Source organism: Odontomachus brunneus, unplaced genomic scaffold (assembly GCF_010583005.1).
Source record: "Odontomachus brunneus isolate Ranch 3 - 2012 unplaced genomic scaffold, Obru_v1 Obru_scaffold_030, whole genome shotgun sequence".
NCBI classification, from domain to species: Eukaryota; Metazoa; Arthropoda; class Insecta; order Hymenoptera; family Formicidae; genus Odontomachus; species Odontomachus brunneus.
The window spans coordinates 2,272,970-2,290,155 of NW_022639480.1; the positions used below are offsets into that span (position 1 = coordinate 2,272,970).

Here is a 17,186-nt window from a genome sequence, read left to right on the forward strand (position 1 = left end):
CTCTCTCTCTCTCTCTCTCTCTCTCGCTCTCTCTCTCTCTCTCGTGATACATCGTCGTAAATATATCGGCATATATTTAGAGTTTTTAAATAGCAATTAAATACTTCGTAGCGAGATTCTTGTTTTTTTTTCTTTTCGTTCTTTTAATCGTGTCTATAATTCTATTCACGAGTGAGATTATATATGCTTTTACGTGTATATAATACCTGTTGTAGCGGTATATTGAATATAGTATTGTTTTGTCCGAGTATATATATTTCTCTTCGTCCGCGTTCTCAAAGAGATAGACGGCTTCCAGCACAAATTGAATAGGTACGTGAAGAATAGACCGATATTTGTCTCGGAGCTGGAATGCACGATGCTGCTGAATATCATAATTTGTATATGTCGGTACGTGAAGCAAAATCGAAATCTCGGTCATCTAAATATCACAAATCATTAAAAATGTAATATAAATCTCTAGTAATAAAACTAACGGTAAAACCGCTGAGGAATAAAATAAACGAGACAATATATATAATTGAGCTAAACTTTGAACCTAACAATATAGTACTCTTTTTCTCATATACATGCACACATTCATTCTCTCTCTTCTTTCTATCTCCGTTTTCCCATGTATTGAAGAGTATTTTCCAACATGTTACAAATACAGTATTTGCCACATTTCAAAAAATACTAGACGAGAATGCAAAGTGAGTACAGATCTCTAATATGCTTGATAAAGCATCGAGGGTCTACAGATCCTCCTTGTTAATTTCATTCTTTACAAGAACATATCTACAACCAAATGAAAAACAGTCAGTTATATTATTTACATGGAAAATATGACTCCTATAACAAATTCATTCATTTACATATGTATATACACACACATATATCTTTTGTGATTTTCCATGAAAATGATTCAGTTACCTGTGCAATTAATTCGATATATATATATATATATATATTATATATATATTACGTCCTCGTGTCAATCACAAGACAAAAATTTCAAATAAATAATATTCACAATAGATTTTGAATAAATAACAATTAATGCGTTTTCAGGAGAAATATTTGGTATATCCGCGAGTGATTCAATCGAGCGAACATAAATCTCGCGCGTTTCGTTAGCAAAAATGTAGATTCCAAAAAAGTTAAATGTACAATCTTAAATGATAATAAATATGTGTAAAAAATATGCTTACTTCTGCAGAATCCGGTGTTAAAGCCCTTAGCCATAACAATCAGAGACGGTACCTGAAATTCAATGATCGCTGACGCGCGGAGAATTACGAGGAGAATTGCAGCAACATCTGCTGGAACGTCGTCGCGCCGACGGTAGTGGACATTTGACTAATACTGTTGAACAAAGACTCCGCTTGCAGATTCTCCGGTAGTCTAGTGAGAAACTGAGCGCCGCGCACAAAGTCCATCTTCAGCAGCTCCTCTTGATATAAGTGCAGGACACCGAGCGCCGTTCTAAAGAGGAACTCGTCCCCGTCACGGAGAAAGACGTCCCAAATTCTGCAGGCGACGTCGAGAGGCATTGCTTTGGCATATATCGTGTACAACCAATCTAATAGATACAAGTCCGGGCTCAGTCCGGCCACGGTGAAGTGGGAGAAGACTTTTGGCAGCTTATGCGCAAGAGCACTGGAGTATACCTTGTAGTAAATGTTCATTCTCTTTTGGTCCAATGTGAAGGCGGCTCTGTGGCAAGGATGATTCAGCAGATTGGCGAAGCAGGCGAACGCGTCCGGCGGTTCCATGTTGAGCGACAGCACGGCGCCGACGAAGCTCATGCCTTGCACGTAGCCCACGTCCGGTCTGTACACGGCATACGCTGCCAAAATACCCTGAAGGCTATCGGATAGTGGTCCACCCTCTTGAAAGACACATAAGGTAGGAAAGGTACGAGATACGTCTAATCTGATCGCGGCCAATGACTCGTTGCTGGGGCACGACATCGCCCTGTCCAAACAGAGATTGTAAAGGTGCGGGGTGATACTGAGGTGATTCGGAATCGCCAGTTTCCACACTTTGCCGCGGACGCTCGGCGGCAGGCCGCGCCACCACAGGTCCTTCACTCTCTTCGTGCTCTTGACGCTCTCGAATCGCGGTAGGACGTACACGTTCCACGTGCTCGAATCCTCGGCCAGTCTCTCCTCCTCCTTCAGCTGAGATTCTCGCTGCTGCTTGCGCTCCCTTTCCTCGCGCAGCTCTCTCTTCCTAGCCGCCTCTAGAATAGCACTGTACTGCTTACGATGCCGTTCCTCTTCCAGTGCGTTCTTAGCCGGCAGATTCGCCGGTCGCGGTTGCTGAATCAAAGCCGTACTACCGCCTACCTTGTCCAGGCTTCTCGACGGGCTGCCGGTGGGCGTTGACTGCTGGGAGCCTCTGCCCTTCCACGAGAACACGTTCTTCGCGAAGAGCGAGTTCAGGCCCCAACGTTTGTTCTTCTCGTTCTTCTCGATAGCGTGCTGTTGCTCGTCGGCGCCCAGAAAGCTACCCGAGGGCGAGATCTCGCTAAGGGAAGACACTGTGCTGCTGCACGATCGAGGCAGACTATTCCTCGGGCTGCTATTCGCGCTCACGTTCTCGAGCTTCGTGTATCTATCCGCGTCGACGAGTTTCGTGCTAGAAGGCGCGGACCGTTCCTTACCGTTGCACGGAGATTCCAAGTACTGAGAGGTGCAGTCGATCTGCGCGGTGCCTGAAGGAGGAAGAGGAGGAGACGCCTTGGTCTCCTCCACGGAGTACAGCTGCTTTGTAGCAGGATTGTACGCCAAGGACATGCTTTCCAGGGCATGATTCAGGCTGGTACCCGCGACCCCCACGGAAACTATGTTGCCGGCGTCGTACCACTTGTTCTCACGGATGTGAACGCACAGCGCCTTGGTCCTCGTCGCGGACGCCACGGGCGCGACGTCGCATGCCAACGCCTCGTCGACGTTGACGCTGTCGCAGCGCACCGACGAGTCCCCGTTCAGGGACACCAGCTGTTGCTTGCCGACCTTGGGCGCGATGTTGCTGGCGATGTAACAGCCGGACTCGCGCCCGGCCACCTTCACCACCTGGTAACTACCGTTGGCGGCGGTCGCGTGGCCGTTGCCGCTGTAGCGGGCCTTTACGCTGCCCGGCGCCGTCAAACTTTGCAACGGCGGCACGGGCTGCGCGTTGGTCCCGCCATTCTGCAGGTGCTGCAGGGATGTCGCGGGACTCTTCATGATCCTTCATGCGCGACCACCTAACCTCGTGAGCGAGTCCGCCGACTTACCTCGAATCGTGGGAAAAAGGAGCCATTCGTGCGCCGCCGAGTCCTTGGGCGCTTTGGGCCGACTCACGAGGTCTAGCACACGCATGTTTCCTTATCGATTGTCAAAGTTTCGTGACGGCTGAGCATGAAAACCGATCTTCGGCCCCTCTTCTGACAGCTCGTCCGTCTAAATCCGCCGACGACTTCCAGCGGCGTGAGACGTCCGTAAAATGACAGGCGGATGTTGCACGATCCTGCTCTTCTCGAGTTGTCGCACGACGTAGTCTCGCGTCCTCCGAGTGTCGGAGAGTCACAGTCGAGTTCTATATCCGTCCACAGGTTACGTCCCCCGTCGGCCGCGTCTAAAAATGTAGCATCCGATAATATCGGATGAGGGGACGAGAGGGTCGAACGATCACGAACGGTGGCGATAAGTCACGCTCAGTCACGCTCTTCGAAATCCGTCCGCGATTACGTACCGAATGATCATATGGACGGAGCATTCTACGAGGGTGGATTCACACGTGCCCCACACTCGGACGCAGAAAGTGCAGGAAAGTACCACACGAACAAACAGACCAATCAACGGCAAGAGAAGGAAACTAGATGAGAATTTAGCGTTTTCAAACGGACGGTTTTTTTCATCAGTCTGGAAATTCAGGAACGTCAAATATGACAATTCTAATTGACTGTTGTGACAAACGTTGCGACTTGCATTTTGCGTTTCCGAGTTATATAGACCGAGTTTAATGGAGGATCACGCTATGTCCGATAAGAGGATTTTTCCAGAGACAAAAATGTCGTCAGCTAAGAATTCTAGAAAACAAACTCTACTATTTGATATTGGATTGTCGTATGTCACGAATGTCAAGTATTTGCGTCGAGAATACGGCCTTAAAAATTGTAACGCTTTGATTGCATTGCAAAAACATTCTTTTTTAAGGAAAATTTTAAACATTGAAGATCTATAGTTTACGTTACCTTTTTACATTTATACATTGGATTTTTAATAAAATTTTTCTCAGAAAGAACTGCATCCTTGGAATGCAATCTCGAACTTGGTCGTAATCTACCTTGAATCGACCTGTCCATTCGACCTTTCCTGTCGAGGAAAGTTATTTACATTGCAACGTCGTTTACATGAGAAACTCGTTATTCCCAACCGAGTGTTGGCAGTACTGAAGGAGTGTCAAATTTGATATGAAACGGATGTTTAAAATTGTACATACACTCTGTAGTATTGAATGATGTCGATTTGCTCGTGATTTCTCACTGGATGCAATTTGTCGTGAGATTTGAGTGAAATTAATATTACACCGAGATACTGAAAATGCTGATCTACGATGTGCTGCATAAGGAAAAGGTCTACCATATCATCGCCAATGATCTCAGGAGCTTTGGGGTTAAGTATCGCTTCAAAAAGAGTATGCTTAAGAGCGAGAGGCCCGATGTCTGCAAGGACATTTCCAAGAGGGTCTTCAAGACTCCTCTGTTTTATCAACCCTTGGATATCGTGAATCTATCCTCGGGCGGCATAGTTCACGTGCCCGTGTTCGTGATTCAAGCCACGACATTCCTGGAAAAGTATATTACACAGGAAGGTCTTTTCAGGAAAGCTGGCTCCCAGGCGCGGCAGAAAGAGCTGATGTCTCGCTTAGATAACGGCGGCAGCTTAGGCGAGAAGAATCACGCGATCGATGTCGCCAGTTGTCTAAAATCTTTCTTCCGAGATCTGCCAGAGCCGTTAATACCATACACGTATCACGATCTGTTTGTACACTGTGCTCTTTTGAAGAGTTATCGAATACAGGCTTTACTGCTAGCGTGCACACTGTTACCCCCATATCACCTGAATACTTTAGCCTTTTTCATGGAGTTCTTGAAGAAAGTCTCCATGTATGAGAAACAAAACAAGATGAGCATTGAAAACCTGGCAAAAGTTGTCGGACCAAATATCATGCCTTTAAGAGACACGAGTATGTCAGCTGTGCAAAATAGATTGCAAATGCACTTGACTATTATCAAGGTAATGCATATACTTTTTAGGAATATTGTGAGATAATGCAAGTAGCCAGATATTGTAAATAGAGAAGTATTGTTACAGATATTAATTGAAAATTCACAAAATATTGGTATTCTACCGCCTCATATTGCACAAAGCGTTTCTATGGAAACAAGTGGTAGTACAGATAATGGATTAGATTCATTTGAGTTACTCGGAAAGTCTAAGAAGAAGAAACATCGTAGTGGAAGTCTTACACGTAAGCCACATCTAAGTGCTACCAATCTGAATCTAAGTATGCATGTGTTTATTAACCTATACTCTATATATGTACCAAATGTATGTGATGAACATTAATAAGGTTTATAAAACTAACTCATAGATTAATATAACCAATGATATTTGATATTATTCTCTTTAAATTTAATATATGTTGATAATTAAAATTTTATATAGATGTTTTCATACATTATGGCATGAGACAAATATAAAATTGTTTACTATATTTATTCAATATATTTTATATATTCTGCAATATTTTCCACAGGAATGTTTAATGGATTGAAGAAAATAGTTGGAAAAGGTGTCGATGATATGTCTAATATCAACCATCAACAACTTCTTACACATCCAGAGCAGTTAACTGTGCCTTTACCTAAATTTAACAAAAAACGAAAAGTAGCAGAAAGAATGGATGCTCCAAGTATAAAGAAAAAGTATGAAATGTTCTGCTATTGTATCTTATGCTAATTTTGTTTCCTTTTTTTTATGCATTATTTTAATATATCCTAAATAAAATAATATTAACGAGAGATATACATGAATTTAATATTTTATGTTTCAGGAGAGTGGCTGACAAACTAGACAAGTCAAAGAAAATAAGACTGAGTTTGGACAAATTTGTACCTAAAAATAAATTAGTAAGTATATATGTATATACACACACACTAACTTCTTGAGTCTTGATATAAGTGTTGAACAGCTTCAGCATCAATATGTCATTTTTAGAAAAATACAGAGGGTGACTCATCCGATTCATTTACAAATAATTACAAATCGCACGTACAGTTGAGACGTTGGAGTTCGGTAAACAATTCTTCCGATACGTGTAAAATACGAAAATATAACGACGGAATATCACACTTGAAATTCATGAAAAATGATGAGCCATCGAATGATGATTTGCTTCAGGAATATGACAACGTATTTATCGATGCCAATGTGAACTTATCGGACGAAGGTGGTGGGCAAGAATTATTTCTAAGTGAGGATCGTCATAGGGCTAGCAAACAATGGCATATAGAGGCAAGCACGAGTTTGAAGAAATTAGATGCTACGGATGAAAGTGATAATATATGTTTGTTGAGTCCCGAGGAAAAGACTGATCTGGAAGAATTCGATACGTCTCTTCCGAATACTGACACGATATCATCGTCGAGCGATCACTGTGAAGAAGATTACGTCAGAATTCCTAAAAGCGAGTACGAGGATATAAAAAATCGAGTTTCCGCAATTGAATCACGTATTTCGCAGGAATTTGGAAGCATATATGATGAGGAGAATGATATAACTGCACATTCGGTGAACAAGGTGCAGACTGCATATGAGAAAACATTAGAAGAGGCTAGTATCGAGAATAATCTGACAAGTGATTATTTAGCAAAGAAACTGAGTAAAGAATTAAAGATTAGAAGATCGGGAGAACATAAAATAATAAGATCCCCTAGCGCAAGAAAAATTGGAACGTTAAGAAGACGTTCACAAGAGAAAGTCACCAGGTATTTGAAGAAATAATACTGTCATATAAATAAATCTTGATACAAAACGATTGTACATTTTAAAATATTAGTATAATCATTTTTATAGAAAATAGGATATTATTAGGATAAAAAGTTAAAATAGAGTAGGCAAAAATATATCAGACACACATATGAAGGATATTATAAATTAAATATTTTATTTTTACAGCAAACGCGTTAGACGGACTGCATCGTGGCATATATCTCCGGAATTCAATTTGCAACATCATATACAACTAGAGAAACAAGTAAACGGTTATCCCATGGAGAAACAATCGACGTTTACTAACAAATTTTTGGAGGAACAATTTTATTCTACAACGAGATCTAATGAAATGATTTCTGACAATGCGGCAGATGAGATAGCTTGTTTACGTGATCAAGTAAATACACTGATTACGAATAATAGCAACTCGAATCTTTCTGGATTTAAAGATCTACATTTAACAAATAACCGTGTGAATTCATCTGTGCGCAGAGCATCGTCTTTCCATGGGAAAGATTTCGTAGACAATTCATCTTATTTTGATAAAAAAGTAGACGAATTGAGGAAGTCTATTAGCCATCAGAATATAGTCTTAAATAACGACTGTGTACAAAGAGACGATATTATCGCCGAGGGTTCGAAGGAGATATCTTGGAAAGACGCAGATCGATACTTCAAATCAGTATCTCGTACAAACACACCTGCTCCACAAACTGGTAGGGCGTCAGTCGCAAAACTTCGTGCGCAAAATGCTGGGATGGTTTTGGCTAAGGCGAGATTATTTGACGAATGCACCACCAAAATTTCCGACCTTACATCAACGAATGCGCCAAGCAAAAAACATTACCGTGATAATGCGATTGTAAAACGTTCTCCAAACGTAGCTAAAGAAACAGACGTCGAACATTTCAAGCAAACGTACAAGAAAACACAAGTCTCTCGGAAGCAGTCCAATAAGGAGACGAAAAGTAAAAATTACTATCCAGTTGTATTATCTACAAATGTGTCACCACAAATCAAGATAACAGGCACACAAACAAAGCCGCTTCAAGAACACGTAGACAAGAATTATTGTCTCGCGCAGAAGTTCGAAGTACAAAATCAGAAACTGTCGAACAAGGATTCGATTTCATATCAGATTTCTGCCAAGGACAAAACGATTAACATCGCACGTGATATAGAAATTCATCAGAAAGAAAACACTGCTACGAAAATATCGCCGTTGGTAAAGATGTCTGTCGATACGGTGTCACAAAATCTGTATTCTTTTTATAAAGTGGATGTTAGCAAAACGCCGCATATTAAGCGACCTTTAACTGTCAAAACCCCAAAAAGTACCAAATTAACGCGTAAACCGCCGGTCGAAACACGTAGAACACCTTTGAAAGCGACAGCACAGTTAGGAACTCCGAAACGTCAGAGTCCTAAAAGTATCTTGAAGACAAGAACTCTTAGTATGCATACGTAACAGAAAGAGAGAGATGGACAGAATATAAAGAAGTAATAAATATCATGTTAAATTTATGTGCTTCATTTCTAGATATGTTATCATAAGAAAGTATAATTTTTTGTAATTAGCACATTGTGGTGTTCCTAGTACACAGAATACTATCAATCGAATATACAAGAGTTACTATAGAGATAGTATCTGTCACGAAACCGATAGTTTAAATATGATTGTGTAAAATTGTATTCCGCATGTTATTTAAACGGAATAATTGGTTGTATGATTGAAAAACGCACTTGTGAATTATACACTTGTGTAATTTTATGAATTTGATATCCATTCAGATCGAACAAAGCACACACTAAACTTTTGAAGTACTGTTTTCTAAGACTAGTCATTACATGTATCTGCTCACTTACATGTGTTCCTCGTTATATTCATCGTTATTTACATGACAATTTCGAATTCATTGCAATATTCATTCTCCTTCATTAATACATGTGTGTGGACGTAGTAATAATAATAATTACTATAATTGACACTCGACTTTAATATAAAATATATCATTTGATGAACCTTTCATATAAACCGTTGTATATTCATTTCCTTCTGTGCCAATTTACGGAAACGTCACTCTTTCAAATTCTTGCTTTGGAAAATTTAGAATAAGATTGTGCCGTAGTTTTCAAAATTATATCTACTCGGATTATTTCCGTATTTTCTATGTAAAATATATATTCTTCGCGTAGAACGTACCCACACAGCAGAGGTGTTCAAAATATATCATAGGGATATCCTAAAAATATATTTGGGATATGTGATATCTTCAAGATATCCTTATGATATATTTGGAACATTCTTGCTGTGTGGGTAAATCATGTAGAATATTGCAAATTATATTAAAATATACAAAAAAACAATTAAATTATAACTCCAACTTATTTAAGAAATAGTCATGAATTTACATAAGGATTTTAAAGATTAAACAATGTAAATTTTTCTGCATTATTTTTTTAACAAGTTTTTAACAAGTTCTTTAAACAACATCCATAGATTACTTATTGTTTACATAAATGACATCTCGTTAACATAGTTTACGTTATCTACACGTAGACACAGAGTATTTTAAATTTAAATGCCCAATACAGATTTAAAAATTCGCTATGACAGCACGAGACAGCGCCATTAATGGGAGTGAGAATCACGATCGTCCACGTGTTCAACGCAATGATCAGACGTATGACCAATCACGTGGCATTTATCCTTCGCTCATTGTCAAAACACGATTGACATTTCGCGTATGATATAATGGACATTGTGACGTGCCTGCTCATAAATTATGTTGCATAATGAGCAAAAAAAACGTGCTACGCGCTCTGATGTTTCTTGCGACGAGAAAGAAAATGATAGTGCGTTATTGCTTAAAAAATACCACGTCATTCGTGCATACATTACGTATAGTAATGTGCACTTTAAAGATTGCCGCGACGCTATCAGCGCCACGTTGTTAACGCCGTCGATATCGCGCAGCATTGTACAATATACACTATACAGCTGTCCGGGAACACCAACGAAACCGTCGAAACGTAAAATTCTCCGTGTGATAGGTGTCAAGCCGATTCCTCAATCCTCAGTGAATCAACGCCAACGTGGACTGACGTAAGAAAGCGGCTGGTGCACGCAAATATGAGGGAGGCCGGAATTATGTTGATAAGCACCGTGCTAACGTGCGCTGTCATTGGAAATGCATATTATCAGAGAAAACAATTCTATCCCACTGTGGTTCACATAACCAAATCCAACCCGAGTATGACCGTGAGTTTTTTTCTCGTGTGTGACATTTTTATCACTTGCACGCGTAATAAAACGCGACAACAATTGGTGAGCTGTTACCATTATATACATGTTGCTTTTGTGTTGCTCAGGTGATCTACGCGCAAGGATTCATTCTTGCTTTTATGATAAACGCCTTCCTGCGAAAGCTCTTTTTCGGCAACCTGCGCGCTGCCGAACTTGAAGTGAGTAACCGTTTTCTCGTTCTTCTTTCTTAACTTTGCACTGTTGTTTTGTTTACCAGTATGTCTTTCATAATATTGATTATTTTGTTGCAGCACCTGGTGGAAAAAGTGTGGTATGCAGTGACAGAAACTTGTTTGGCATTTACAGTATTCAGAGATGACTTCAGCCCAAAATTTATAGCATTGTTTACTCTCCTGTTGTTTTTAAAGTCGTTTCATTGGCTCGCAGAGGACCGTGTCGATTACGTAAGTTTCAGTTTGTTGTAAAAAATTGTATATGAAATATAATTGATTGATCTGTTGTTTTTCAGATGGAAAGAAGCCCAGTGATAACATGGTTATTCCATCTTAGAGTGGGTACATTACTAGGGCTTCTGTTCGCCATTAATTTAACAATGATACACTATGCATACAACACAACAGCTACTAAAGGCCCTTCTGTACAGCTGGTGTTTGGCTTTGAATATGCAATTTTGTTGACTGTTGTTTTTAACACTGCTGTAAAGTATATATTACACACCATCGATTTGCAAAGTGAAAACCCATGGGACAACAAGCCAGTGTTCTTGTTGTACACAGAACTGATTATTGGATTATTAAAGGTAAGAATCTTGCGTACTACTTTTCATATTTATATCTATCTTGATAATCAAAATACATATATATTTTTTTTCTTTGCCAGGTCATTTTGTATGTCGCCTTTGTGACACTGATGATAAAACTATTTACATTACCTCTGTTTGCACTACGTCCTATGTATTATACAATGCGAGACTTCAAGAAAGCTTTCCATGATATTGTGATGTCTCGAAGGGCTATTAGAAACATGAATACGCTTTATCCAGACGCGACAACCGAGGAATTAGCTGCTGCCGATAATGTTTGTATTATATGCCGGTAAGTAATTTATATTCTGATAAAAGATTATCTATAAATAGCATTTACTATAAAATAGCAAATACTCTGATAAAAGATTCGAAAATATTGTTTTTCGTTGATGCAGGGAGGAGATGGTTTCAGCCAGTAAAAAGTTGCCATGCAATCACATCTTTCATACTGCTTGTTTACGTTCTTGGTTTCAACGTCAGCAGACATGTCCGACGTGCCGTTTGAACATTTTGAGACCAGGAGCAAATAATTCAACACCTAGACAGCACAATCCTCCCCAACCTGGACCACAGGTGGCTCAGCCTCAACAGGCACCTGCTGGAGTTAACCCTCTTGGTACAATTTCTCATTGTTTCCTCATAATTTTCATTTCGTTTCTTTTTGTCTTCTTACGAATAAGATGATTTTTGTTTGTCTTTAATATAATTTATATTTATCGTAGGACCAGCACCTCCTTTCCATTTCCCAGTATTTTGGGCTGGATTACCAGCACCAGGGGCACCACCTCAACAACAACAGCAGCAGCAGCAACAACAACAACAGCAGTCGCAGCAGCAACAGCAGCAGCAACCTCAAAATAATGGAACTGGAAATACCCCACCACCTCAGATCATACCTCCCGGGAATATACCACTTCTTCCACCGCTGTTTCCTACGTTAGTACCTTTTCCGCCTATTCCCGTACCGCCGCCGAATTTAACTGAACTGAGCGAAGAGGAACTTCGAGCCATGGAGGGTAATTTGCGGCAGGCTGTTCAAGCGAGGATACAAACGTTGCAAAGAATCCAACTTCTGTTGGACGCTGCTAACGCGATGATGAATCAATATCAGAGAGCGGCTGCTACGGCCAAGTAAGTGATCGAGATGACACTCTATCACTGCTCTAACATTATACAGAAACATCGTCAAACGATATGATCATGAGATGTGCTTGAATTGGAGCAGCGATGTGTATTTTAATATTTCGATAAATAACGCGACTTCAAATTGCAGCATTCCCATGCACACTGCGAGCACCGCCGACGATACGTCAGAAACATCAAATACATCTGCGATGACGAAATCGCAGACAGGCAGTACGGTGGAGGCAAGCACTGACATCAATGCCGAAAGTCCACCGGCTCAAGCAGCTGACGTTCCTACTCCAAGCACGTCGAAGGAAGACGTTCCTTCCACTCCGAGCACGTCGAAAGAAAATGCATCAACGCTTAATAGTACGTCAGATTTAGGATCTAGGACTGAGGCAAAATCCTCGAGCGAACAAGAAATGTTGCGCAAGCGCAGGCTACAAAAGTTCTCGATTCAGCCAACGACGGAATAAATAAAGATGAAATTGTGTGATAAACCATGTAACATAATAGTCTTTAATTTGCTTAGTGATTGGCCTCAATTACGCGAGCGACCGATATAAACAATTGAGGATTGTGACAACCGACGGGCGAATCCTTTCAAACAATAATTCCAAGATCGGTCGCACGGATTGAGCGCGGATAAACTTTACTTGTAAACGATCCTCTAGCGACTGTTAAATCCAAGATGTAGCAACAACTGAGACTGAAAAAGCCCGAACTTTGAAACCACAAACTAAAGCTACGATACTAACAATCATAATCAAGGAAAGTGGAAGGATGATTTTATAGGGATGACACAATTGATGTCTTTCTTTTTGTAAATTATCACCGAAACGAATATGAAGTACGAGAAATTGGTTTTTTTTGGTATATAATATATATTCTACTTTTAAGATTTATATATAAACATGTTTACCTGTATATATGATTAGATTTTCTTGCTTCTTTGCATATAGCCTTCGTAGTTGTGTAAAATTATTCCTTGTAATTATGAAATTAATTCGATATCCTTTGCATAAAACGCATGAGTATTCTTTGTCCCTAAGCTTTAACACTTAGAAATTCCTTATATATTGAATAGTCTTAAGACGATATTGAAGCTGAAAACTTCATCAACAGATTACTTACATTTTTCTACAAAGTTTATAAAGTCATATTGGTTGTACAAAATTACAAATGCTTTTATGCAATGAAAGTACGTGAAAAAATAAATAGAAGCATTGTTTAATATGTATGATAAAAACGAAATTTTAAATGTAAAATCTCAAGCGGTCAGTTAACATAATATTTGTCTAATCCAAAAGTTCCACATACCGAAAGAGTGGATACTTAAAGCAGAAAAATTTTTAAGAACATTGTTGCATCTTCATATTTGAATTCAAAAGCTTAAGAATATCGGAAAAATTTGCAGAAAGATTTTTACACATACTTGCTTAGGTTTTCCGTTAAATATGGTAAAACAAAGCAACATATATAATTTATGTAAATTCTGTATGTACAAGAAATACGAAAAGGATAGCGTGATTGTATTAGTGACGATCGTCTCTGCGTTATTGACATTTTTAGAGTTTGTCATCAATTTCAATATCCCTTTAAACATATTACTACAGTACGAATAAATTATTTTCTCTTATCTTCATAAAATCAAGATAAATTGCCTTGAAATTAATCTCGAGTGCTTGAAATTTTTTTCTATCCACATCAATAACGTTATATATGTATATGCTACAAAAATGTTTGACGATTTTTTTTTAGTGTAAATCATATTCTGTAAAATTGATTTCACAGATTCTGGAAATTCGCGGAAAAATGTAAGCTAAGCACCTGAGATTGTCTGATTGGTTGAGTTCTAATCTCCCGTTCATACCTTCAAAATCTGATAGATAGCGTGTTAGACTAAAGGCTGGTTTATGATGGCCGTAAGTCCCAATCTACAATAGATGTTGTAAGCTTAAGGGCCTGAGCACAGACTTTTGCATAACGCATAATGCATAACATATGAGGAAATCAATCAGAGTCATTCATTTCTATCCTGGAGAGGGAAATAAAGATCTCTGATTGGTTGATTCCCTTATGCGTTATACAAAAGTCTGTGCTCCCAGCCTTAAGCCTTAAGAAATTGACCAATTAGGGGCGTCGCACACGAATTGACATGCAGTAACGTAAGATGTACCGTAAAAATGGACCAATTACAATCGAGTATTCACAAAATGGCAACCTTATTAGAGAACTTCTAGTAAAGAGAATCGCTAACTTGGTCATGTGACCAGCTACTCTGCGCTTGGCTGGCATAAACATGTACGGATTTTGACATTGCGACGCTGATACAAAATCATATATAATATAAATATAAGCATTTGTTCTTCATTGGCGTCGCAGTGTCTAAATCCGTATATATTTATGCCATCCAATCAGCTGGTCACGTGATCAAGTTTCTCTTTACTTGAAGTTCTCTAGACCTTATATAGGATTCACACTGCATCCGACGTCCGACGTACGACGTCCGATATCCAATAAAAGAATAGCTTTCCAATGGAGAATTGAATTTTATATTAGGAAGCTGTTCTCCTATTGGATATCGGACGTCGTACGTCGGACGCGGACATCGGACGCGGTGTGAATCCTGCATTACGGTTCAACGATACTCATAGCATGTTCGACTGGGAGCGGTGTACTTGGACACGGTGCATTTGGACACAGCCAATCACAGCACCGTGTGATTAAAGATATTTGTAGGGTCCTTGGAACAGCGACTTGTGATTGGACTGTGTCCAATTGCCCCGTGTCCAACTGATATACACCCTGTTCGACTGGCCCTGTGCTGGGATCCTGTAATTTGTTATTGGAGTTAAGGACAGTTTCGTTATCATTGCGCAGCTTTTCTACGGTATACAAAATCTGCGATAACGAAACTGTCGATAACTCCAATAACGAGTTACAGAATAAGGCTACTGGGTTAATCGCTCCGAGAGCGATTAATGACGTCATAAGTCTTTACTAGCCAATCATAAAGTTTATAAATACTTGTTCGACCAATAAACGTAGGCTGAATAACCCAGAGTGGGTTAACCCAGAGCCAGTCGAACATACTATTAAATACTGTCTTAAGATGTCATGAACCAATCACAGAGCCGTATTCGCATCTTAAGACATTACTTAAAGGCTCGTTTACAATGTCTGTAAGAATATGGATGTAAGATTATAACGTGAGCTGTTAGCGAATAAAAATAATTCATTTCGCGTCTTACAGCCATATTCTTACAGACATTATAGGCCACGCTTAAGATAGTCTTGAAATAAGATTCAACTATGGGTGCTTTCCAATTGCTTAACACATCTTGATACACACGTACACAAAACCAGTTTATTGGTCACATATTATCTAAAATATCTTGTAAGATAATATGCAACCAATAAACTGATTTTGTGTAACACAGTGTACGCAACTGGAAAACATCCTATGAATACCGGCCATAAACCGGTCTTAAGTCGATTATTAGTCCCGAGCCACAATAGGTGTAGTAAGCTTTAAGTCTTAACAAATTGACTAATTACAATCGATTATTCTCCTCAAATTTGACTGTGATTGGTCAATTTCTTAAGGCTTAAAGCTTACTACCTATTGTGGATCGGGACGTACAGTCGATTATTACAGAAATAATCGACTATGATTGGTCAATTTGTTTACTGCTTACGTCTTATGCTAGATTCACACTTAAGGTCTTCACACACAAATTGACATAACAGTAACGTAAGACGTACCGTAAGGGCTATCGCACACAAATTGACATAACTGCATATGCATAGCATAAGATCGTATGGACCAATGAGCATCGAATATTAAGCATCGAACACCAATATGGCGACTTAATACTCGATGCTCATTGGTACATACGGTCTTATGCTATGCATATGCAGTTATGTCAATTTGTGTGCGATAGCCCTAAGAATTGACCAATCATGTTGAGAATCGTTGAACCGTAAAGTCGCCATTTTGATGAATATTTGATCGTAATTGGTCAATTTTTACGGTACATCTTACGTTACTGTTATGTCAATTTGTGTGTGAAGGCCCTTAACGCGATTAGCAACGAGCGATAAGCGATATCCAATGAGAGTTCATTTCTTTTTAAAGCAATACTCTCATTGAACATCGCTCATCACTGATCGCTAATCGCGTCCAGTGTAAATCTAACATTACTGCCCACTGCCAATCTCATTGTAGATGGGCCTTAAAGTCGTTCTACATTAGTTGCAAGCCGATCACAAGCAGACGTAATTCTTATTGCGACAGCCAATCAGAAGCATCAATGGTGCTATTGACGCTTCTGATTGGCCGTCGCAACAAGAGTTGCAATCAACTTGCAACTAATGTAGAACAATCTTTAAAGGGACGTCTACATTGAAAGTAAATAGCAAGAAGTAGGAAGTAAGAGTAAGAAATTGATCAACCACAGTCGAATGTGAAGGGACGTCTACATTGGAAGTAAATAACAAGAAGTAGGAAGTAAGAGTAAGAAATTGACCAACCACAGTCGAATGTGAGAAAAATAATCAACTATGATTGGTCAAATTCTTATTCTTACTTCCTACTTCTTACTGCTTACTTTCAATGTAGACGTCCCTTGAGAAGAATAATCAATTATGGTCAATTTCTTATTCTTACTTCCTAAATAACAAGAAGTAAATAACAAGAAGTAGGAAGTAAGAGTAAGAAATTGACCAACCACAGTCGAATGTGAGAAAAATAATCAACTATGATTGGTCAAATTCTTATTCTTACTTCCTACTTCTTACTGCTTACTTTCAATGTAGACGTCCCTTGAGAAGAATAATCAATTATGGTCAATTTCTTATTCTTACTTCCTAAATAACAAGAAGTAAATAACAAGAAGTAGGAAGTAAGAGTAAGAAATTGACCAACCACAGTCGAATGTGAGAAAAATAATCAACT

At 39.3% G+C, this 17,186-nt stretch overlaps 3 protein-coding genes across 5 annotated transcripts; 2 read left to right on the forward strand and 1 right to left on the reverse strand.

Annotated features, from left to right (window-relative positions):
• Positions 1-537: 537 nt before the first annotated feature.
• LOC116843141 (TBC1 domain family member 14-like) lies at positions 538-3,759 on the reverse strand. The gene has a single exon (XM_032813279.1). It carries the CDS (start codon positions 3,210-3,212, stop codon positions 1,275-1,277), a length of 1,938 nt encoding a protein of 645 aa, XP_032669170.1. The 5' UTR covers positions 3,213-3,759; the 3' UTR covers positions 538-1,274.
• Positions 3,760-4,222: 463 nt separating this feature from the next.
• LOC116843140 (rho GTPase-activating protein 11A-like) lies at positions 4,223-9,057 on the forward strand. Of its 3 annotated transcripts, none has more exons than XM_032813277.1 (6): positions 4,223-5,267; positions 5,346-5,502; positions 5,791-5,959; positions 6,088-6,163; positions 6,252-7,021; positions 7,212-9,057. In XM_032813277.1, the coding sequence occupies exons 1-6, from the start codon at positions 4,572-4,574 to the stop codon at positions 8,494-8,496; spliced, it is 3,153 nt and encodes a 1,050-aa protein (XP_032669168.1). In that variant the 5' UTR covers positions 4,223-4,571; the 3' UTR covers positions 8,497-9,057. The 3 variants fall into 3 exon arrangements, with proteins under 3 accessions (XP_032669168.1, XP_032669167.1, XP_032669169.1); XM_032813276.1 differs by having other exon boundaries at positions 4,572-5,267; positions 5,346-5,538; XM_032813278.1 differs by having other exon boundaries at positions 4,572-5,267; positions 5,346-5,538; positions 6,435-7,021.
• A 1,104-nt stretch (positions 9,058-10,161) lies between these two features.
• On the forward strand, positions 10,162-13,253 carry LOC116843143 (E3 ubiquitin-protein ligase synoviolin B-like). The gene is made up of 8 exons (XM_032813280.1): positions 10,162-10,290; positions 10,401-10,493; positions 10,587-10,739; positions 10,805-11,095; positions 11,176-11,390; positions 11,497-11,717; positions 11,824-12,232; positions 12,375-13,253. Exons 1-8 carry the CDS (start codon positions 10,162-10,164, stop codon positions 12,700-12,702), a joined length of 1,839 nt encoding a protein of 612 aa, XP_032669171.1. The 3' UTR covers positions 12,703-13,253.
• Positions 13,254-17,186: the final 3,933 nt, after the last annotated feature.

Coding starts and splice junctions, on each gene's coding strand:
- LOC116843141 (XM_032813279.1), bottom strand. CDS start 3,212: ATGAAGAGTCCCGCGACATCCCTGCAGCACCTGCAGAATGGCGGGACC.
- LOC116843143 (XM_032813280.1), top strand. CDS start 10,162: ATGAGGGAGGCCGGAATTATGTTGATAAGCACCGTGCTAACGTGCGCT. Junction 11,718..11,823: donor TGCTGGAGTTAACCCTCTTG/GTACAATTTCTC, acceptor TATTTATCGTAG/GACCAGCACCTCCTTTCCAT. Junction 12,233..12,374: donor AGAGCGGCTGCTACGGCCAA/GTAAGTGATCGA, acceptor TTCAAATTGCAG/CATTCCCATGCACACTGCGA.
- LOC116843140 (XM_032813276.1), top strand. CDS start 4,572: ATGCTGATCTACGATGTGCTGCATAAGGAAAAGGTCTACCATATCATC. Junction 5,539..5,790: donor TGCTACCAATCTGAATCTAA/GTATGCATGTGT, acceptor TATTTTCCACAG/GAATGTTTAATGGATTGAAG. Junction 6,164..6,251: donor TTGTACCTAAAAATAAATTA/GTAAGTATATAT, acceptor TGTCATTTTTAG/AAAAATACAGAGGGTGACTC.